The sequence below is a fragment of the Carex rostrata genome, chromosome 26 (genome assembly GCF_964058835.1).
Source record: "Carex rostrata chromosome 26, lpCarRost1.2, whole genome shotgun sequence".
Lineage (NCBI taxonomy): Eukaryota > Viridiplantae > Streptophyta > Magnoliopsida > Poales > Cyperaceae > Carex > Carex rostrata.
The window spans coordinates 5,128,811-5,151,431 of NC_135943.1; the positions used below are offsets into that span (position 1 = coordinate 5,128,811).

General features: G+C 32.8%; 2 protein-coding genes and 1 long non-coding RNA gene across 5 annotated transcripts; 2 read left to right on the forward strand and 1 right to left on the reverse strand.

The window, feature by feature from the left end:
* The first annotated feature begins 4,053 nt into the window (after window positions 1–4,053).
* LOC144544623 (soluble inorganic pyrophosphatase 1-like) lies at window positions 4,054–8,209 on the forward strand. Of its 2 annotated transcripts, XM_078293167.1 has the most exons (9): window positions 4,054–4,101; window positions 4,429–4,544; window positions 4,906–4,934; window positions 5,135–5,200; window positions 5,383–5,490; window positions 6,410–6,475; window positions 6,578–6,698; window positions 7,265–7,346; window positions 7,487–8,209. In XM_078293167.1, the coding sequence occupies exons 2-9, from the start codon at window positions 4,433–4,435 to the stop codon at window positions 7,527–7,529; spliced, it is 627 nt and encodes a 208-aa protein (XP_078149293.1). In that variant the 5' UTR covers window positions 4,054–4,101; window positions 4,429–4,432; the 3' UTR covers window positions 7,530–8,209. The 2 variants fall into 2 exon arrangements, with proteins under 2 accessions (XP_078149293.1, XP_078149292.1); XM_078293166.1 differs by lacking the exon at window positions 4,054–4,101 and having other exon boundaries at window positions 4,409–4,544.
* On the reverse strand, window positions 5,339–8,652 carry LOC144544624 (uncharacterized). Its single transcript, XR_013508270.1, has 3 exons — window positions 8,624–8,652; window positions 8,203–8,287; window positions 5,339–5,475 (listed from the first exon to the last, which is right to left on the reverse strand). It is a non-coding gene; the product is annotated as an uncharacterized LOC144544624 (long non-coding RNA).
* A 2,916-nt stretch (window positions 8,653–11,568) lies between these two features.
* Window positions 11,569–16,747, forward strand: LOC144544303 (ELKS/Rab6-interacting/CAST family protein). Of its 2 annotated transcripts, none has more exons than XM_078292763.1 (9): window positions 11,569–11,712; window positions 11,800–11,848; window positions 12,185–12,347; window positions 12,967–13,370; window positions 14,159–14,332; window positions 14,943–15,059; window positions 15,358–15,537; window positions 15,832–15,878; window positions 16,237–16,747. In XM_078292763.1, the coding sequence occupies exons 2-9, from the start codon at window positions 11,801–11,803 to the stop codon at window positions 16,514–16,516; spliced, it is 1,413 nt and encodes a 470-aa protein (XP_078148889.1). In that variant the 5' UTR covers window positions 11,569–11,712; window position 11,800; the 3' UTR covers window positions 16,517–16,747. The 2 variants fall into 2 exon arrangements, with proteins under 2 accessions (XP_078148889.1, XP_078148890.1); XM_078292764.1 differs by having other exon boundaries at window positions 11,654–11,848; window positions 12,967–13,203; window positions 13,243–13,370.
* Window positions 16,748–22,621: the final 5,874 nt, after the last annotated feature.

Sequence of the window (22,621 nt, forward strand, 5' to 3'; positions counted from 1 at the left end):
GCTTCGTCAGATCCTTACAGATCCCAATCGCACGGATCTTTAGACGACACGGCACTCTCCTTTTTCCACATCATAATCCCAATTTCCAACTCGAAGTAGCAACGTCTCGATTTCGCCACAGGAGATCTGAAAGAAATTGCTCACCAGGGGCAGGGGGTGCGGATCCTCTGAGATAGCGCAGCGGTCAGAACGTATTTGAACGGTTGGGATTTTCCGAAAAGTCACGCAAAATATGTGATATCTCAGAGAATTCGAATTCGGGATTCATTCATACGTCATACGTGCGACGGAAATAAAGGAAAAGTCGTTTATTTTGCGAATATTTGCAGCTAATAAGAGAGGAAGATACCGACTGGTGGACCCCTTTGGTGAAGAAATAAACAGGGAAAGGTTCTTAGCGGGCTTCTAAGCTATCACTTATATTTTAATTCAATTATCTATTCCTTTCTGGGCTTGTGAGTTGGGCCCAAATAGTTTGTTCGAAAAGAAAAAAAAAAACGAACCCCACCTCTCTGTGGAGCTGTGTTCTTCTGTTACCTACTGGCTACTGTTCCATTGCGATTTCGGCTACATTTGTGTTATGAAATTTTATTTATTTTCTGTTGAAAAACTAAGATAGAATATAAAGAACTTGTAACTATATAAAATATTTACTTTTATAAAGCGATAACGCAAAGGACAAGAATAGGAGTAATGAAAGGAACTTTACATCGAAACACATCTTCTTTATTTAAAAATATGAATAACTCAACTACGTAAAATATATTTGTGTTGATTCGTCAATATAAAATTACGGATATTACTAAACTTTGATTTGTGTCACGAATTGGTCACTCAAGTTTAATTTGTCTCAATCAAATTACTAAACTTTTCATGTGTCACAATGAAGTCACTCTATAACTTTTTCATTTAAAATGTTAACAGAATATCCTCATTATGTTAGTAGTTTGGACAGAATATGCTCGTTTTGTTAGTATTTTGAATGAAATATGCACATTCTGATAGTATTTTGGACAAAATATGCTCATTCTGTTAGCATTTTTGATGAAATTAGCATATTCCGTTAGCATTTTCAAAACCCGTGCGGCACGCACAAACATCTGAATAGCGATTCTTCTTACTTGCAAATCTCAAAATCAGTCTATTAACAATTTGATCTTAATTTGCCTAAATTGTTGTACATATTTATGGATCACACTCTATTAAATATATAGATTGTCAAATATCTTAACATGTTAGATCACTTAATTAGAACAATCATATATGACAATATACAATTTATAATTATATTACATATATGTTCAACGTTTGATTATAATCTAATAAGATATATCGGTATAATGAAAAAAAAAAAGTTGAGCAATAAAATGTCATAACCAGGGGCAGTCATTCCTCCTGGATTTCGAGTTTTAGTGGTGATCTATTAGTACCGATCGACTTTGCTTCTTCCTGAAAAAAAATTTGCCCCACTCTGGATATTTGATTTGTAATTCGGGTTAAATTTATTGGTAAAATCAAAATAATTTTTTTGAATTATGATTGATAATTAGAATTATAAGTTAATGCATGAGAAATTATAAGACAGAACATTGGAAAATATAAGTTAAAACATTGATTTTTTATCGAGTACCCAATTAGTTAATGGGTTTAAATCCAATAAGCTATTTAAATCTAATTCGATATTTTTTTATCTCCCGACGAAAATTCTGAATCCGCCTCTGATCATAACTCATAAAGCGTAGTAGGTACGATGTACATTGCACCACTCCATTCTACATACCTCATGGTGTAATTAAAAATCCGCCGTTGTAGTTCACTATGGAAAAGTAATTGAAGTTAAGACAACCTAAACTTTATCAACAGAGAGATAAAGTTGATTTCATGGTTCTTATCAAGGGTCCCTATATTTGATATTTCATTTCATTGTGATATGGTTCAACATGGGAATGAATTAAAATTGTAGTCTACATGAGACTAGAGATCGCAACATACAACCAATTTGTGTGAAGCAAAATGCTACGAGTCTACGACCGAAGCAAGACAAACTAGGAAAATCCCAACCGTTCAAATACGATGACAATGGAAATAAATCTGCTACGATCCTAAAAGGGATTGTAGGGTCCTACGATTCCAAATCCAACCTTTTATTTATTTTGAGATTCGTGGATCAAAAACAACTTTTATGGAGATTCGTAATACATAAAAAATGAAAGGTTGGATTTGAAATCGTAGGACCCTACAATCCCTTAGGATCGTAGCAGATTTATTTCCAGTCACAAAAACCAACTGATACATCTGCGTAAGTGTGGATTACGTGATATGTCACAATTTAAATGAGCGTTTTATGTAAACTGTTTGAAAGAAAAATCATATTTATTTTCATAATTATTTTTTTTTGCATTGTTCATTAAATTATTCTCATAATTTTCATGTGAATTGTACAACCGATATGTGCACCCAAGTTATGAATACAAATGAATTGCATGTGAAAACTATTGTTTATATTAATTGCTAAAAAATGTTAAAATGTTGTTATATAATTTTTCATATAAGATATCAGAGTAAATTAAATATAAAATGATTTTTCAAATAAGATATCATATAATTTTATATAAAATGATTGTTGATTTTATTAAGAACGAAATCAAACAGATACGCAAACAACCGAAACTTTATATTAAAATTTAAGACAACCTAAGACATGAACACTGTATTCAAGAAAATCAAGAAACAGAATGGACAAAATAAGCAAAGACTCTGCATGGAAACATTATAATGCTAAACTTTTATGACTCCAGGCCATATCAGGCAACATGCTACACATAGTCGACACACCATACTATAAGCCAAATATCGTACTTGTAACTAAATCGCCACACTGGTACCTAGACAGGATAACCTCCAGTATGGTAGTATAGCATTACTACTAACACTAAGGCGGGTGTTAATCCCGACATTGGTTGTCGACGTTGCCGGCCAACAGATGTAGATGTTAGTTTATTACTTAATTAAGGTATTAGATTTAGGTATTATTACAATGCCGATAATTGTTGTTCAATGTTTCCAATATTTCTAAGTTATATCTATTAGAAAAATTCATGTCATGATCTAATTGTTGTTCAATGTTTTAATATTTCTGAGTTATATCTATTGATAATGTCATGACCTCAAAAATTTACTCTATTAGAAGATTCATGTCATGACCTCAGAAATTTACTGACCAAAATAACAACAAGCAAGACAATGAACTACCACCAGTGGGTGAAACATTTTGAGGATTATGTTGACATTCGCCCAGTGAAAAGTTTCCAAAACAAGTTTGCTAAATTTACTTTGGAAGCAATTAAAAGACCATAGTCATTTTATCATATGCCACTTTAAGGTAAAGTGACGCAAAGCGGTTCCGATACGATCTTGCCCGTTAAGCTCACGTACCGGTTTAGTAGTAAAGAGAAGAGTATAAACAGTAAAAACTCAAGTAACACACACAAACTAAACTTTTCATTCAAAACAACGCTGCCTCGTGAGAGGGATACATATTTAAAGTAAAGAAAAAATAAAAGCTCTCCTTGAAATTTGAAATGCTATTAATTGTAAATTTTAGTTGATCAACGGAAGTTCTAATATTGCTTTAACTCTCTAATAAAAATCATAGTCTCCCGTGCAGTCAACAAAAGTTATCACTCTTAATAAAATCCATTAACTCCTTGATGGGTCTGGATTTATTGTGGTCATCATGTGTATCCGAATCAAAGTCAGACATGTCTTCAATATGTACCGCGTCATAAAGGATACATGACAATGAAAACAAATCAATTTTGATATGTATTTGTAGAAACCAGTATGATCAGGTTCGAACTTTCTGATACCGGTAATTTGTATCCAGAAGAATATGCGAGCCGAATGAAGCATAAGCAAGGAAATCCAGCCTGTTCATTTTCTCTTTCTCAGTATTAGCTATTTTTGAAGAATTAGGTTGGTGTTCTCTCTCCAAATCTCTCTCTATATATAAGAATAGAAAAGTTCAGAATTGGATAACAAAAAACTAGATCCATCCAATTTTCTGCTACTCGTTGCTCCTCTTCTCGTGATATCAACAAGGTGGTTAGATCTAAATAGCCTTCTCTTTTCTTTTCTTTTTTCAATATACACTTCTTTGATGGAATTATACTTGCATGATTTAGAATAATTTGGTGAGATAGATTAAAATTCTTGTTGAATGTAGCGTTAATCTCATGGCCAATGCTCAGTCTTGTTTCCGGTTTCATATCTCGAAACGCACTTTCTATTAACAAGTCAATGACTGTAAGCTCAAAAATGTAATAACAGAGAAACCAGAACCTATCATCATGTAACTAAATCTATAATAATATAATTACATGAATATTCCACAAACTTGTTAGATAAAATGATCCTCTCGCTTTTCAGAAATATGTCAGAAGAAAATTCACCCCAAAGGAAGGTCCCACAGCTGAACCAAAGGATTCTCTCATCTCTTTCGCGCAGATCTGTTGCTGCTCATCCCTGGCATGACCTTGAGATTGGTACTGATGAAATTAAAATAGCTTTCTGTGAATTTTGCACTCTATGGTATTAGTATATGTTTTCACATCCTTTGATGCCCTTGCTAATCAATGGTAGAGAAAATTAAGTTTGAATAAATTACAGAACCAGGTCATCCTCACTGCAAATAGTTATAATAATAAAAAACACTACAATAAAAACATATTTCACCTATATTTCTTTTTCTTATTGTACAAGCTCTATAGGGATATATATGAGATTTAAAAAGAGTATATGGGTTCCATTCGCCTTTTGGTACTTGATGGATATCTTGAGATTATATGAGGATAATTTTCATACAATTGGAATTGGAAATAATCGTATATGCTATTTTACATGCAGGACCTGGAGCTCCAGCTATTTTCAATGTGGTAAGAACTAATTACCTCCCCATCAGTATCTCCATGAAAACTAAATAAAAAAGATCAAAATACTTTTATAACTGTAAAGACAAAATATTTTTATAATCAAAGTTGGCTAATATATTTACACTTGAGGTCATTGAGATTTATTTTCTCAAAAAAAAATACTCATTCCAATTTTGCCCATCCTACCATCCTATTCATCTCAGGTTGTGGAAATCACCAAAGGAAGCAAGGTCAAGTATGAGCTTGACAAGAAAACTGGCCTAATAATGGTTTGTCTTTTTTTCTTTTCTTTTTTAAAAAAAGGCAAAAAATGCCCATTTCATTGCTGAAATATAATAATTACAAAGACCATAATGGTTTGTCTCTTAATGATCTCTCTCAGCCAAAATTAGAGAAACTTACCTTCTGTAAGAATACTAACTGCACTCTGAAATGTAATTGGGAAAAATAGGTGGATAGAGTGCTTTACTCATCTGTAGTGTATCCTCACAACTATGGCTTCGTCCCACGCACGCTTTGCGAAGATGGTGATCCCATGGATGTTCTAGTTCTCATGCAGGTAAAAATAATGTTTAGAATCAAGTAACAATCAGCACATTTCTTTATAAGCATTTTATTCACGTAAGTACGTAATACAAATAATTCATATATTTTGAGAATTCGAGGAACAACGATAAAATCTGGCAATCTAATTTTTAGGTTTTATCTCCTTGCAATTTCACTGTTATATATATATATATATATATATAGAGAGAGAGAGAGAGAGAGATAGGCTAATATCAAAACGTTTGCACCAACCCCTCCCGTGCAACCGAGTCATTTTCCGATTTTTAAAGTCCAAACGACCGATCCGAACCGTTAGATGTTTAATCCATATTGAAATGTGCTTGGAGACCAAATTTTACATTTTTTGGAATTTTTTTGCTATTTATTAAGATGGTTTGAAAATCGCTGTTTTTATTAAAATTCTGCACCACTGAAAAACAGCGATTTCAAACCATCTTAATAAATAGCAAAAAAATTCCAAAAAATGTAAAATTTGGTCTCCAAGCACATTTCAATATGGATTAAACATCTAACGGTTCGGATCGGTCGTTTGGACTTTGCAAATTGGAGAACCGAACCGTTTGTTCCTGAGTCCAGGAATAAACGTTTTGATATTAGCCACTCTCTCTCTCTCTCTCTCTATATATATATATATATATATATATATATATATATTTGATAAAAAGGGACTAGTGCCCAGTTTCATTAGATCAAGGAAACCATTACACACAAAAGGGAAGTTGTTTGTAGGCTAATCCTTAGAAAGAAGGTATCACTTGACCTTCTCTCTCTGCTACGATGAAAACATTAATCACTGTTATATATTAGAAAAGATATTATTTGTTAGTAGTAATAGATTTAAATAAAAAGATAAGCATGAACTTATCAAATCTTCAATAAATCTTAGCTGAATTGTCAGTTTCTTTGGACAGGAACCTGTGATCCCTGGCTGCTTCCTTCGTGCAAAACCAATTGGCCTCATGCCTATGATTGATCAGGTTAAAGTCGCATTTCAAACCCTCAAGTTGTTGCTAATTATGTACTACTACACAACGTTAGTTTAACAAGTAAAAGTAACTCTCCTTGATATATGTTAACAGGGGGAGAAGGATGACAAGATCATCGCTGTCTGTGCTGACGATCCAGAATTCCGCCACATCAGCACCCTCAGCGAGCTCTCCCCACATCGTCTACAAGAGATCCGCCGCTTCTTTGAAGACTGTAAGTTACTTAAATTGAAATCAAATCCATGCATATCTTTTTAAAAAATTTCAAGTATCAACCCTAATTCAGAATAATGTCGGCTTTATTTCTCAAATGGCATTAGCAATGCCCAGAAGCAAGGGCGGACCCAGAGTAGAACAAGGGGTACCCCCCTGGATTTCGAGTTTTAGTGGTGATCTATCAGTACCGATCGACTTTGTCCCTCCCTGAAAATTGTTTTGCCCCCATATGGATGTTTGATTTGTAATTCGGGTTAAATTTAGTGTTAAAATCAAAATAAATTTCTTCAATTATGATTGTTAATTAGAATTATAAGTTAAAGCATAAGAAATTATAAGTCAGAGCATCGAAAAATATAAGTCAAAGCATAGTTTTTTTATCGAGTACCCAATTAGTTAATTGGTTTAAATCTGATAAGCTGTTTAAACCCGATTCGATATTTTTTGCCCTCCCCTGACGAAAATCCTGGGTTCGCCCCTACCAGAAGGGTGATGAATCATCATAGAAGGGTACTTGTCGCAATATTTCTAACATATTAATTCTACATTTTCCCACTTTCTTAGATAAGAAGAATGAAAACAAAGAGGTTGCAGTCAATGAGTTTTTGCCGGCTTCTGATGCTCAAGAGGCTATCCAAAAATCCATGTAAGAAATTTGCTAGATCACCAAAAACATTTTTCATACTTCATAACCATAGTTACTTCCATCTAATGTATATGTTATTCACTTCTATATAAATTTAATGCACCACTTAAAATGGTTGCTTTTTATGGTTTTCATTTTAGGGACATCTATGCTGAACATATTATGTACAACCTTAGGCGCTAGATAGAGACGCCTACGTGAAGCAAAAATATCTCGGTTTCCAGATAAGAAACTGCAGATTTACGAATATGTTATGTCAACGTGATATTTAAATCAAGGAGCTTATATCCTACAATTTTTCCTCTTTCCTGATTATTTATTTATTTATTTATTTAACTGCTAGGTATTTGTGCAGAGTTGCCAAATCCAGCAATTTTTTTGTTTTTACTTATCATTGAACAAATATATTGGAAACTAATTATCAGTAAGTTCTGTAAATTTTGTGTATTTGCAATTATGTGGAATTCTCTTTTCTACCAGTGCTATCCATTGTTTCCCATTTGGTACCGCAAGATATATAAATTTGTTGATTTAATATTTGTTTCCTGACAACTGTACCCATGCTAGAATTTAACCACATAAATCTAAGAGTAAGCATTTCTCTAAGCATATAACAGAATCCTTTGGACAACACTTGTACTGCAGGGACCAGTAACCTTTCTTCCCGAGTAAGGTTCATTTTTTTAATTTAGTCAGAATTTGAATCTCTGGTTTATGACCAAAAGGACAGGTTGTATTACTAAAAAGAAAATGCACAGAAGAAAACATAAAGAAATAGATAATTTCAGCCTCTTCAATTTTGATATTTCTAAGCACCTGCAGACTAAAGGAATAAAACAGGCTCATATATGCACACCTTAGAATTTGTATGGCTTTCATTTCACTTGTGTTGAAGCAGATTCAGGCATTGCCACCATAACAGTAATACTTCCATAGAAGAACTACAAACAAAAATTCAAAACAACAAAAAATTGAATTAAGTTAGACAGAAGCAATGAAAGGGCACTAGGGAAGAAGTCAGGTTTGGTTAGGATACAATTGAATAGTTTATCAGCATAATAAAATTAACCGTACCAAAGAACTTAGCAGTACAGTTTGGTATTGACAGTAAAAGTTTAAATTGCACTCCCGGCCTCATCTAGAGGACTTCCTAATCTGAACCAACGAAGTTAGTCGATTAGTTGAACGCACCCTTTACGTAACCTAACCAAAGCATAATGTATAAAATCTAAATTATTAGTTATAACATCAAAAGACTACACCTTTTGAAAAAGTACCTTTCTATTCATTTGCTCTCATGTTGGCATGAAAACCAGATGTATACAAAAATATTACATTGAAAGTAAACCAGCAAAGAGAATTATGACCTTTGATGAAAATTCATCACTGTCTTCTCTCCGAGTCCGCATCGTCTGCATTAACTCGAAAGAGCATCTTTGAGTTAATACATCTCAACCTCAACCGTCTGATTTAAAACGGAGCCAATCCGGTTCTCCGTCTATAACACAGGATCCCTTTAATATTAGTGCGGATCCAACTCACACGAATATTAAAGCGAATCGAACGGTTTAGATGTATTAACTCAAAAGATCCACTTTTGAGATGATGCAGATGGTACGAATTCCTTCTCTCCGGTTCCTAAATAAATTAAAGTTTTCGTTTGGATCCGTACCGTCCAATCAGAATCTGCACGAATATTAAAGAGTCCGTCAACTCTACCCGTCCAGATTAGATCCGGATTCTAATCCAACGGTCGATATCCAAATTTAACTTTTAAGTTACTTTTGGGATTCAATTGGGCTTGTCAGTTGCAAATTGTTTTCTTTATGGGCCTACTAGTTTAGAAATTTTGGGCCAGTAATAAATCTGGAAATGCCCACGGTTTCGGATCCTGTTGCGAGAGCCCGTTAATGCCGGGTCTACTTCGGTCAAAATATTGCTAATTCATACGGATTAGAATTATTCTGATGTAAAATAAATATATTTTTGTTGGACAGTAAAATCGGTGATTTTATTAATTTAAAGAGTTGTAAATCAGTTGTTACATATAATTAGATAAAAAATGTCTGAGAAAGTACACAGTTATAAACAAACTAAAAGCGCACAGTGGTATGTGCATCATGTAGACACAATTTTCATCATCTTGCTTGATGAAAATAATAGAAGTCTATTGATGATTTTTTCAGTGCGCATAGTTACCCTGCTGGCAGATTTCATTATAGAAGATACTGAATCAAACTAGACTGGAAACTAAAATCAACCGGATCAGAACAGCCACCACTCAGAAGTTCTAATGAAGACACTTAATAAAATCGAATCAGAAACTTAATCAACCAGACCGGAACAGTCACCGGTTAGAGGTTATAAAATATTGGTAAATTGCGTTGATAAAATATTATGCATTCTAATTCTAATTGCGGCTTTCACACTTGATGTTCTCCTACAAGAACCCTTTTCAGACTTTTTAATTAGGACTGTTTCTACTTTATAAACAACAATCCATATTGGTCAAAGAATTAACAAGTCTTCATTAGTTTTAAAATCTACTATTTTATCATTTTTAATATTAGACTCGTTTGGTTTGTAAAAAGATGAGACGAATATTTTGAAAACAAATTTCAATAAACCTAAAATGTGATACCGAGCATTTATTCATTAAAAATTTCATAATCATGATATATTGATAGTTTTTCATAATAAATGCAAAGTATTGGATAAATTATATTGGTTGTGAGCCTATGTGTCTTACTTTGTATGATATGATAATTTATAACTATTCATTGATTGTTGATGATTTTAATTGCTACCAAGAGGATGTCATTGGATTTATTGCAGTAAATTTTTTTTTAATTCGTAGAAGTTAGAAAGTCGTGAGAGAAATCGAATTATTCATTTTTAGATAACCAACAGTGTTAAGATTTTTTTTTTAATAAACTGTGTTATCTCTCTTTTCTCATAAATTCTACCATGTGAATGAAAAAATTTTACAAATAAATTAGGAATCAATGAATGAAACAACGCGAGACCTGAATTTTACTTTAAAAAAACATGTTCAGATTTTCCAAAAAGAAATTATAAATAAAATGCAACTGGCTCGAGGGTTTCATTGTTAGGGTCGGATTCATAATTTTTGTTAGGGAGTAAAAAAAGTATCAAATCAGGTTTAAATAGCTAATCGGAATTAAACCTATTAACTAACTGGGTACTCGATAAAAAAATAATATTTTGATTTATATTTTTCAATATTCTGACTTGTAATTTATGATGTTTTAACTTATAATTTTAATTATCAATCATAATTCAAAAAATTTATTTTAATTTTAACACTAAATTTAATCTAAAATACAAATCAAACATAATTAAAAAAAAAATTCAAAGAGCATAAAATCCATCAATACCGACGTATCACAACTAAAAATCAAAATCCAGTGTGAGGGTCCCCCGTAGTGCTGGGTCCCACCCTGTGACCATCGTTAAAATGGTTCCTTCGCGACTAAGAGTCTTCGTAAAATCCAACGGCTTGAATCCAGATCCAGTGCAATACCAGACCGCGTAATCTGAGATCTACGTCGTCCGTTTTACTCTGACACGTTTCTCAAAGCGAACCCCTCACCGACTTAATTTTGGGCCGACTGTGAGTATTTTACACGGTGAAGTACCTCAGAGACAAATAATTTTGATCCGTTGCCGATCACGTCTTCAAAGAAAGGTTCTTGCTATCGTGTTTCTGACCGTCTGATTTTGAGATAGGCGAAACTAATCTGCATCACAATTTACTTTGGTAAGGGGTTTTAATCAGGACCGTTCAAAGAATCTTTCATCCACACCGTTAGATCTAAATCGGACGGTTTGACGCTCTCTTGGTTGAAAAGCAGCGGAAGCGAACCAGTGGCAGTCGGCGATTCAGTCCGTCAGACCGACTATTTATTATGATACAAGTTAATGGACATCTCCAGTTACACCAAACTTGAGAGTATTTTATATGGATAAATTAATTATATCCTCCGAGGAACCTCCCAGGTACCTGACTCAACACAAATGAAATGGACGGTTCAGATTTAATTTCAGCCGGTGGGTGTTCGGATGGCGTTAGGGGACAATATAATTTGTGCTTTGAGATTCGTGCCGAGTTAAAAAATCCAATTTCAGACTGTCTGATTCAATTGTACTCAATCAGGTAACCTGAGGGGATGTGAATTCCCTCAGACCTCGGCTCCTCGCTCTTTTCCCACTTTGGAAACTGAGCAAAGAAATAATCGGGACTCGATGCGCGCCCCTTAAATTTTCACTGCCTCTCTATCGCGCGATCGGCCATCGATTTCGTATCTCCATCTTCCCTTCTATTCTATATTAACACTTCCATTAGGTTAGACACTTAAATTCCAATATTCCGAAACTAGGTCTTGAATTTCTATTTGCTTCTTGACTCAGTAAAAGCTTGTTGTTTCTCTAGGATGAGTTATACGGTGGTTTTCGAGTCTCTTCGGGAGCTTTTTCCTCAGGTAAGGTGACCCTTTTGGGTTATTTTCCCCTTAAATTTCCTTATATATGTGTTTTATTCATCAGTATTTACCAATCAGTGCTCAATTTGGGGAATAGAGGGAAGAAATTTTCTTTCTTGATGTAAAGTAAATTTCTTATTTTCTTTTATTAGGCGAATAGCCTTTTCTTTATGTAGATTTAAGCATGCGCCGCGCCCTTTTGTAAAGCTTGCGATACTGTGCCATGTAACAAACACCTAGTTTTCTTTATGTAGATTTAAGCATGCGCCATTTTGTACATCTTTTATTTACAAACTGAATAGTACCTATATCAATTTATTTTTGGGTTTATTGCAGATAGATAATCGTATACTGAAGGCAGCTTCAATTGAGCATGCCAGTAATCTTGAAGCAGCAGTTGACTTTATTCTCCAAGAAGTCATACCCTCTATTCCTGAGCCCATAAAAAGTTCTGAAAATGGTCGAGGTAAATCTAACTGGTATGGAGCCCCACCAGAAGGTAATTTTCATCTCTGTATTAGATTTTTTTTTTTTTTTTGGACTGGTATAATTCCAATTTAATAATTGTCACACCATTAGATCCAACTATAATCTGTATAGTTCTTGGGCATAACTTGTATGCAGAAATCTATTAACAATGTATACTATCTTGATGGAATAGAAATAGTTAAAAAATTGCTTAACTACACAGAAACATTTGAACATTTTACATGCCAAATATTTAAAAGTCATCCAAATTTGTAGTTAATAGAAGAAATGAAGAAAATATTAATTTTTATGAGCAGCCCATTGAAAGCTCAAATCTCATTTTTTTTTTCTGTATCAATATTGCTATTTGCAGTATTGAAAATGCTCATGGAAAACAGACTTCACTGTTAAATTGTTAAACTGTGGTATTAGAATCGGAGACCTCTTTGTTTTTATCTGTTGACATCTTTACCAAATCCATAATAAGGGTATTTTTAATTCTTTTTTTGTACCTTAATATCACCCTGAAGGAGTTGTTTATTTATGTATCTAGTTCTTATAAAAGAACTGAAAGGCAGGTGCCAGTAGCATTTCATCAATTTTCATTGCATTTTCCTTTTAGTTCTTACCAAAATGTCCAAATGTATCAGATGATGACAGCCAGAACCTCTACTACTCCATTGTCAACACTACCCCTCCCAAGAGAAATGTTTCTAACGAAGTGCCTGTCAATGAAGAAATGTCTCCGTCGTCTTCTTCAGAAAGGAGGAACTGGGATTTGTCAGTGCTGATAGCTAACAACAGAGCGTCAAGTCAAGCTCAGGATTTTGGTAATTTGTCAAATCAGACTAGAAAGAATGGTGGCCACGAAATTGGATTGAAAGAAGGTGAGGCGAATGGTGGCGACAAAATTAGATTCAAGGAAGGTGAGGCAGAGGGGTCAAACGGGTTGAGCAATCAACCTTTGTCTGAACCAGAGGTGATTACTCGATCTACCCATTCAGTTAATCCTGAGGTCCTTGAAGACATTGTATCTGATGCCAAGAGCAGTAAGGTATTGATATACTATTCTTCTTTATGTTCTTTTCTATATCGGTTCTGAAACTGTATATCTTGATCATGAATTGAAGTTTCAGTTAATCATGCTTACATTACTAATAATATATAGAATCCATTGATATACTATTCTTATTTATTTTTTTATTTTTTTCATCAATGTATTCTGGCATTATTTTGCTTATGGTTTCAATTTATTGTTAAATTATGGGGGAATTTCATGTGTACCCCTCAAAAACTTTGAAATTACCTATTTCCTCCTTTAAAATTCATAATATCATATTTACTCTTCTAAATTTAAAAAAATGACAAATTTATCCATTTTATTGTCTTTTCTATTAAAACTCATTTTAAATTTACAAAGTGCCCATTTTACCCTTTATAAAGAAAAATAAAAATATATATGCACATTTCAGAAAAATGTAACTGTGTATGCATCATAAGTAAATGAATGACCCACTTGCCATCTGACATTAAATGTTTTTGAGGGGCATATATGAAATTATCATTAAATGTAAATCTGACATGGTTAAGGCAACCAAAACACAAGGACTTTAAGAAATCCCGACCCATGGTAGACTCACCAACTTTGGAGGCTATCTGAAAGGTTTGGTCAGATCAGACCTGATAACTTGACATTTGATTGCCCTTGGTTTTTTGCCTTGACTAAAATTATGAAATGTCGAAACTAGTTAGTTGAGTAACTTCTTGAGCTGGTAACGTTATTCTGAGCTACTGATTTTTTTATTATTGCTGCTTTACCTATTAATTGATTGAACATTTCAGATGAACCTGTTAGCTTCAGTTGATAAGCTGACTACCATGATGAAAAACGTGGTCCACCTTGAGGAAAAGGCTAAAATCACAAAGGAAGAGGCCTCCACTGCTGGCCAGAATACTCTCAGCAAGGTTGAGGATCTCAGGGAGATGCTCTTACGTGCTAAAGAGACCAACAGCATGGTTTTTTTCAATTTCCCTTTACTTCTTTTTTAAATAAGTTGTCCTTTATTTGGCCAATTTCATCTGTTTCCCGTGCAAAATGGAAAGTGTTGCACATAGCTGCCCAACTCCCCCCTAATTCTCTCTTTTACATGAGAAATGTGGACCTTTTCTTCTTCACTTCTTAAAAAATTGCAAATATTGGGCTAGAAAATTGTAACTGGTCTATGTGATGTATGTGATGTATTAGACATGTCATGTGGCTCTTTGTTCTCTGTTTTAACTCAAAAACAGCTACTGTATTAGAGAAACCCTAGAAGATCCCTTTTTGTTTTTAAGGGACTAAATTACCTTTGTATATATGAAATTTGAGACATTAACATCGATGTTATTTCCTTTCTGTTTAAGGGTCCCAGTATAATCCCATTTCTCTCACACTTTGTCTATTAGAATGTGGATGTACTTGCTTTTTTGTTGAATATAATGGTGAGTGATGCTATGGGGGTTCTTTTACTCTCCTGTATTGCAATCAGGAGGCTTATTATTGCTATATGATCTACAATCTGTGATTTGTTTTTTTTCTTTTAATATGGTCTAATGTTCTAATGATAATTTTTATACTTTACAATAGCATGCTGGTGAGGTTTATGGCGAGAGATCAATTTTATCAACTGAGGCCCGAGAACTACAATCCCGCCTCCTCAGCTTAACAGATGAAAAGAATAAATCTCTAGAAATTATGGAGGAGGTATAGTTTTTTGCTCAAAATTGAACTAATGCTAACCAAATTTGATGACACAAAGGTTCTTTAGGCCAAAATGGTTCTTTAAACAAGAAAATTAGTCTCAATTGCTTAGTACTATACGATAAAGGTTCTGGCTAGATATTTTTTCCTGTATCATGGTTAGAGATGGCTTGATACTTCACCTTCTAGATGTGCTAACAATGTATCTTAAACACCATTTCCTAAGGCCTAGAGCACCTAGATAGTATCCTATACCGAGTAGTGGCAGTTTACTTGGTCTGAAACTTTTTTGTGCTTCTAGATACACCAAAGCCTTGAGACAAGGCTAGCAGCAGCTACAGATGAGATAGCAAGGGCTGAGAAGGTAAGGATTGAGAGGGAGGAATCGGCTCAGAGGGCCCTCAAAGAGCAAGAGGAGATGATGATTGCCATAGTAGAGGAGTCAAAGAAGTTGCAACAGGAAGCTGAAGAGAACACTAAGGTACTCTTGTTTTTTACCGTGTACTAACTGTAGAATCTATCTCTCTTCTTTTGATTTGAGGGACAAACAATGAATTTTTTGCAAGTGTTCAAAAATAAGTTTCAGCTTTTTGTAAGGGTAGAAGTGTGTTTTAATTGAAGTTGCTGGCCGAGTTACAGTTAAAGTGTGGTACATCATACATCTTGTTTCTGATCTTTCTATTGACTTGAGCATTAGTAAAATATGTTGAATGTTGTTTCTGATGAAGCAAGCTAGTGAAATGATATTTCTGATGTTGTTTTACTATTAATACAGCTGAGGGACTTCTTGGTGGAGCGTGGTCGTGCAGTTGATTCCTTGCAGTAAGTTTCCATCCCACTTCTATTTCATAGAGAGTTCTGGATAAGAAGAGTGTTAGTTGGAATTATGTTAGAGGGCCTGATAACTACCAAATTTGGGAATTTATTCAAAGGGGCTTATAACACCAAGTCTTATTTTTTTTTTTCCAGAAGGTATGTTATATTTTACAAAACCCTATGTCAAAATTAAAAAACATAAAGTCAAGAAAAAAGATATACTTTAATTGTTGGACATGCTTTGGTGATGCTCTTGTTGATTTATTCCTAAGCCCAGGTTAGTGTACGGTTGGTGAGCTCAAGAACACCCTACTTCTATTTAATTATTTTAAATGTTATTCTTTCTTCCTACCTCTCTTTACAGAGGTGAGATTGCAGTCTTATGTGAGGATATAACTCAGCTGAAAGAAATAGTAGAAGGGCGCCTACCAATGACGAAATCATTTGCATCTACAATCTCGAGCCTTTCTTCTACCTCTAGCGCATCACTCAACCAGAACCCAGCCTCCTTACTGAGTAATGCCACAATTGTCAATTCAGACGAGAAACTTATTATGACTGAGGGAGAGACCCGTGATGGAGATGGATCGAGTGCAACCGATGGGAGTGGTGCCTGGGTATTGTTTGAATCATTGAACCCATAATTTCATCTAGCTCCTTACATTTTGTTGTCATTCAAAGATGGCTTGTGTTTTTGAATGATTTGAAAGGATTGATGTCCTGTAGAAACGAGTTTTGGTGCATGATATATAGATTGGAATACTGATAGTAGCTATGGTTGGAAGTATTCGTAGTGTCTTATGCTATTTTCTTTTTGTAAATATGTTTACTGTGCGGATGACTACCGAGTTCACCGATTGAGATGGTTTTGTGCTTATTACTTGGAAAGAAAGTTCTCTTGTTTGGAGTTACAATCAAATATGTATTTTGGAATATTTCAATAATAGAGCAAATGCGCCATCTGATAAAAAGAGGCATTTTCTATTAAAAATAAATAGTAGAAGACCAAGAACATGCTGCTTTTTTGTGTGACTACTGTTTTGAACAATATGCATAATTTCTAAAATAAAGGATGTTACTTTAGAAAAGGAAATTTGAAATTCATGGAAAAAGTACAAAATAATGAGAGAGAGGGATCATTTCAAAAATGTTAAACGCTATGCTATGGCATTAAAATACGCTAATCGAGCTACGGCCGCTATAGTGCAAATAGCGCGTGCTATGCAACATGGATTTTTTTTTTTTTTGATAATTTATATGAACCTTAAATGAAGACCCAAACTGGGCTTTAACCATAATATATATTTTTTTTTTTGCAACTAATGTACTATGCTTTATATTAAACTATTAATTGTTAAATGATGAGAGATTTTCATTATATTAAACTATTAATTGTTAAATGATGAGAGATTTTCATTGGTAAATTAAAAAAGTTAAATAAAAGCCCAAACCGAATCAATTGAAAGCTTGTTGCTACAGATCTTTTGTTGTCGAAAAGGAAACCCTTATTGCTGAAATTGGGAAAATTTTATATTGGCGACCTTCCCACATGTATTAGTTATGTACTTATGTCATGATAATCATATTCATGATCCTTAAGATATTTTGAATAGAAAATAAATAAATTATGTCATGAATCATGATACTTAAGATATATTGAATAGAAAAAGATTGATAGTTTATGATATTACTATGGATATTTGAATCGCACTTTGAACTCTGTATTGGTTCAATATAAATATTATAACTTCTTAATCAGTTTGGTGTTATGTATTATTCTATGAGACTATAGATAATGTTGATATTTAGTACAAATATATAATATATTTTTTGTAAAAAGAAAAAAACGCTATGTAGCATAGCTTCCGCTATAGCTTTTTTTGTAGCCTTCCCGCGATGACGCTATGAACACTATTTAGAACCTTGAATATAACTAATGATTACCGAATTTAAAATTTAAATTCGATTTGACTGTATATTAATATACTCGCATGAAAAATAATAAAATTAAATGCAAATTTACCATTATATGAACATGTTAAATTTTTAAAGAGTTATATTGAATGAATTTTGATGAAATATTTTTTCATGACATTTAATAAATTAGCAATTCACAAGGTAAATATTATGTTTGTATGTTTTTCACATTTTAGTTTTTATAAGCAGACAGAAAATTCAGAATAAATAACAAATTAATAATCGTTATTTTTTAAAATTACTAAGAAACCCTTACAAATTTGCAATAACTTTTTAGTTTGAGCTGGGTGAGTTTTTTTTTTTTTTTTTGAAAAAAAATGTATTATTTTTAATGTAAAATTACACAAATATACTTGTATTCTGAAAATATGCCTGATGGATCCAAAGTAATAATGAGTCTACATTTTACAAAGGAAGGAATGTCATGCGTTACATCTTTACTTGAACTAATTTGATATTTCTGCCAAGATTTCAAAAAAACTAATTTGATATTTTAAACTATGTTTGCCTCATTTTGTGGACCATTGATCTTATGTAACCTGTAAACCTTTTCTCCTTCTCTTATATAATCATTATTTATTATTTTTTTTTTCTGATATCAGAGGAAAATAAAGTCGGTGCATTGAATGGTTCAATTTAAATTGAACAGTTCATTGGTTTATTTAAAAAAAAAAAATAGACTTATTCAGAACGTCCGATTAAAAAGGGTCAAAATTTTAGATAACAGAATCCTATGATCCTTTGAATAACAACATATTTATATCCCTGACAGGATAGAGTGTGAAGTTGCAATAAATTAGATCTTATTTTATTTTTTTAGGAAATAAATTATATTTTTCTAAGCTTTATTATTGATTCATGTCAGATTGATTTATCTTTTTTTTTAAAAAAAATCTTGACAGCGGCTGTCAAGTATAATTTTTCATTAAATAAAAATAAAATTATATCCATCACCGTAACATCGCAACATCATCACAATATCATCCAAATAACACAATACATATAAAACACACAACAACATCTAAAAAATTATAAACCCTAAACCACTAACAACATAACAATAACATCTAACGAATCAACTTCAAGCGATCGTCAATCTCCTCTCTCACCTTCTTGCTCTCCGCTGCACCAGTCGGCTAACAATACCAAAATAGAGGCATCTAGAAATTTGTTTTTAAAAGAAAAAGGAAAAAGGGGTGGTGGCAGGTCGAGGAGGCCGGCACTGGCTGCGACCTCCTCCGTCTCTAACTAGGATTCCGGTGTAGAGGTTTTAGATATCGAGAACAAGGTTAGAGTAACGGTTAGAAAAAGTGGTGGTTGGAGGAAGCGGAGTGAAGAGGCGGAGGAGCTACGCCTCCTCTCTCTCGCTTTCTCTTTGAGATCTAGACTTTAGTGGTGGAAAAGAATGAAGACTGGTAGCAGTCGGAGAAGACACTAACGGAGTAAAAAGATCGGAATCGACACTGAAGAGAAAGAAGAGAGAAATGGCAGCCAAACAAAATCCATACAAGTTGAAAAATAGTAGCGAGGACGGAGGGAAGAGGAAAGAGAGGAGGGGGGAGGGGGCTGGACAGCGGCTTCTAGGTTTTCGTATAAATTTATCTCATCGCTTGAATTGTCATATTCTTTGATTTCTCAGTAAAAATATGTCAGACTGATTTGTCAGAAATAGAATAAGAGATTAGGAGCTATATTATCATATTCCCAAATTAGAATAAATATCTTGGAAGACTCAAAATTTTGACAGTCAAAATTCATGATTGAAATAAAAAATTACTGATTGTATGAAAAACGGACATTAAAATATTTATGTATTTAGGTACTAGAGAGTAGGAGCTAGGGCCAGAGAGAATTCATAAATATGTTGAGTGCGTATCCTTTGAGATATCTCATATTTTGCGTGAATATTTTGAGTTAATGAATCTTGATTATCTAATTTATTTTAAGATTCATGCAGACTAAACCTACACTAATATTAAAGACCCTCATATATCATAAGCAGAAGTCAGATTATCTCCGTTTAAAATCAGACGGTTGAGATTCATTAACATTCCTTTTCAAATTAATGCAGAGGATGCGCATCCCCTGCATTGGTAATAGTTATTCCTTTACTGTTAAGGAAAGCCCATCTTCTATATTATTGTATTTTTTTTTCATAGAATTAAATAATAAATTAACTCTTTCATAAAATATTCAAAATTATTAAGATACTAATGTTATGGATTTTTTTTTAATATAACCAAACTTAATATTTTTAACAAAACAAATACTATTGATTTAAAATTTCAGATTCTACAAAACACAGTTGCACCTATCCGGATCGGTGAAGACACAAATACATTTACTCTACCAATCCGTTGGATCAATGGAACCATTTCATGATCCATACGCTGTATTAAATAATTGCTAGCTCTTTTAAAACTTTAACCCACAGAATCTCTTATTCCCCACAGAATTAAAAGGAGACAAAATCTCTTATTCCCCACAGAATAAGTCAGGTCCACAATATCCATCCATCATCCAGTAGCCTCCTTGTTTTGATGTCACTGTCTTTTCCCTTTCATGTTTTGACCTACTCCATGTTCACAGAGATGTCAGCAGATACGACAGGAGCAAGTGGAAATATATTTATACTCTTACTTAATGCAGTAATATTCGGTCTATTTCGCCGAATATTCTTATTCGGTTGCAATCAGAATAGGAAATTTATATTTGATCCGAATATGCAGTTTAGAGTATATTAACAGTGGTAAAAATATCGGTTTAGAGTATATTAACAGTAGTTTATACTATATATTACCAGTTTAGAGTTATATTAACGGTTTAGAGTATATTAACAGTTGTTTATAACAGATATTACCGTATACTTGTTTATATATACATGAATTCTCATTTAAAATCCGCATATATAAGTCCGCATATGCAGCCGCATACCGCATATAAACCGAATATTAAAACACTGCTCTTACTCAACTGTTGTAAGTAACGGTATGCGGTCGTCGGACGGATAGAGTACCACAAAGCGATTAATCAGAAATAACCGGGAATAATTTGTTATAATCGAAAATAATCGGTCGATTAATCGTATAAATTCATGACGGTTTGATTACCGTCAATGACTAATCGACCGATTAATCAGTCTAAACGAACATTTTTTACATCACTGCTCTTACCAGTCATATTAATAAAAATAATTCTATCTTTATTCGCACTTAACAAGTTATTAAAAATGAATCTTATCTGTAATCTTCTTATGGAATACAGTAAGAGTCAGATAAATAAGTAAAAAATGTTATTAAATAAATATGTATGAGGCATGAATAAAACAATACATATCATTCATTATCTGTATATAAGTATATATATTTATAGATATAGTTTAATTATTTTTTATAAATTAAATGTATTACCTAGAAGTGACTAGAAGGATGACAATATTTTTCTGTATTACCTAGAAGTGACTTTTGAACCGGGATCAATAACTCAGAATCCAAACATTTTTATTTTTATACAATAACACATAATGAAATATATTAATTTTTCTTACAGCCGTGAAAAGTCCGGCCTGAAAAATGTTGATCCAGGTTATTTGTTACAGTCTTTCTAATAAATCAAATTATATTTATTTCATCTATTTTCAAAGAAATATATTCAACATTTCTAATATTTCAATACAATAAATAAAAATTCTGTTTTGTAAAAAAAAAAAAAGCTTGGAATCGTGAAATTTTTTTCACGGTTTGGAATTAAAATTTCACAGTTTGAGTATTGAAAAAACTTTTCCTAAATCATGATTATTATTATTAAAATATTTTGTTAATTGGTTAAAAATAAAAATATCGGATGAATAGGTGTGTTTGTCTTTTTCTTTTTCTTTTTCTTTTTCTTTTTTAGTGGAAATGCCCTTAGGCTTTGGTGGGTTTGTCATTCATGAAATCTATTTGAAGCTCACTGACAGCTTTTAAGACTATTTTTTTTAATCTTATTTCCAAAAATAAACTATAATTGCTGATAATTATAATTTAAGTTGTGAACTTGAAGAACTATTATTAATTTAGCAATTTTATTATATTTGTATTTTTTTTAATTAAAGTATCCAATACACTTCAGTATCTTTAATATGCTATATTATCTAATTGAACTCGTGTCTCTTTGTAGAAAGACACAGGCTCGTGCTGGTACACTAAGTCCGCAATATTTTATATTATTAATTTTTGTAAAAGTGCGAAATCATTATTTGCAATATTTACAATGATCTTGATTAAAATTTTAAGAATTCAAAAGAATATATTGTAAAACATGTCAAGAAATATATTAAAATACTTAACATGGTTCACATATTAAAAGTATAATGCATTTTAAGGTTGAATGAACAACCTAACTTTTTTAATGTTGACAAGAAATTTGTCATTCGGATTTCGAACATGCGACCTCTTACACAGAAAGTATTTGCCTTTGTCACTAAATTAAATGCTAATTTACAATTACAAAATTGAAGATATTATAAAAATAAAAAAAATGAATCGAGTGGGTCGTTGACATTGAGATCTAAAAATAAAAAAACTTATTCGGTTGCGAAAATTTACTTAAAATTTTGCTGGTCGGGTTTGGATATAACTAAATTTTTTAGTTTGACATTTGCACGATCCGATCAGAATTCGAATCAATTATTCGCATAACTCATTAATTTTTGTGTCAATTCGAAACCCAAAATTCAAATTTAAATTCAAATTTTGAGTTAGTTTAAAGAATCTGAACTCGGCTTAGTAGAG

Coding starts and splice junctions, on each gene's coding strand:
- LOC144544623 (XM_078293166.1), top strand. CDS start 4,409: ATGATCCTCTCGCTTTTCAGAAATATGTCAGAAGAAAATTCACCCCAA. Junction 5,201..5,382: donor AGAAAACTGGCCTAATAATG/GTTTGTCTTTTT, acceptor TGGGAAAAATAG/GTGGATAGAGTGCTTTACTC. Junction 6,476..6,577: donor TCATGCCTATGATTGATCAG/GTTAAAGTCGCA, acceptor ATATGTTAACAG/GGGGAGAAGGATGACAAGAT.
- LOC144544303 (XM_078292763.1), top strand. CDS start 11,801: ATGAGTTATACGGTGGTTTTCGAGTCTCTTCGGGAGCTTTTTCCTCAG. Junction 12,348..12,966: donor GTATGGAGCCCCACCAGAAG/GTAATTTTCATC, acceptor CAAATGTATCAG/ATGATGACAGCCAGAACCTC. Junction 15,060..15,357: donor CTCTAGAAATTATGGAGGAG/GTATAGTTTTTT, acceptor TTGTGCTTCTAG/ATACACCAAAGCCTTGAGAC.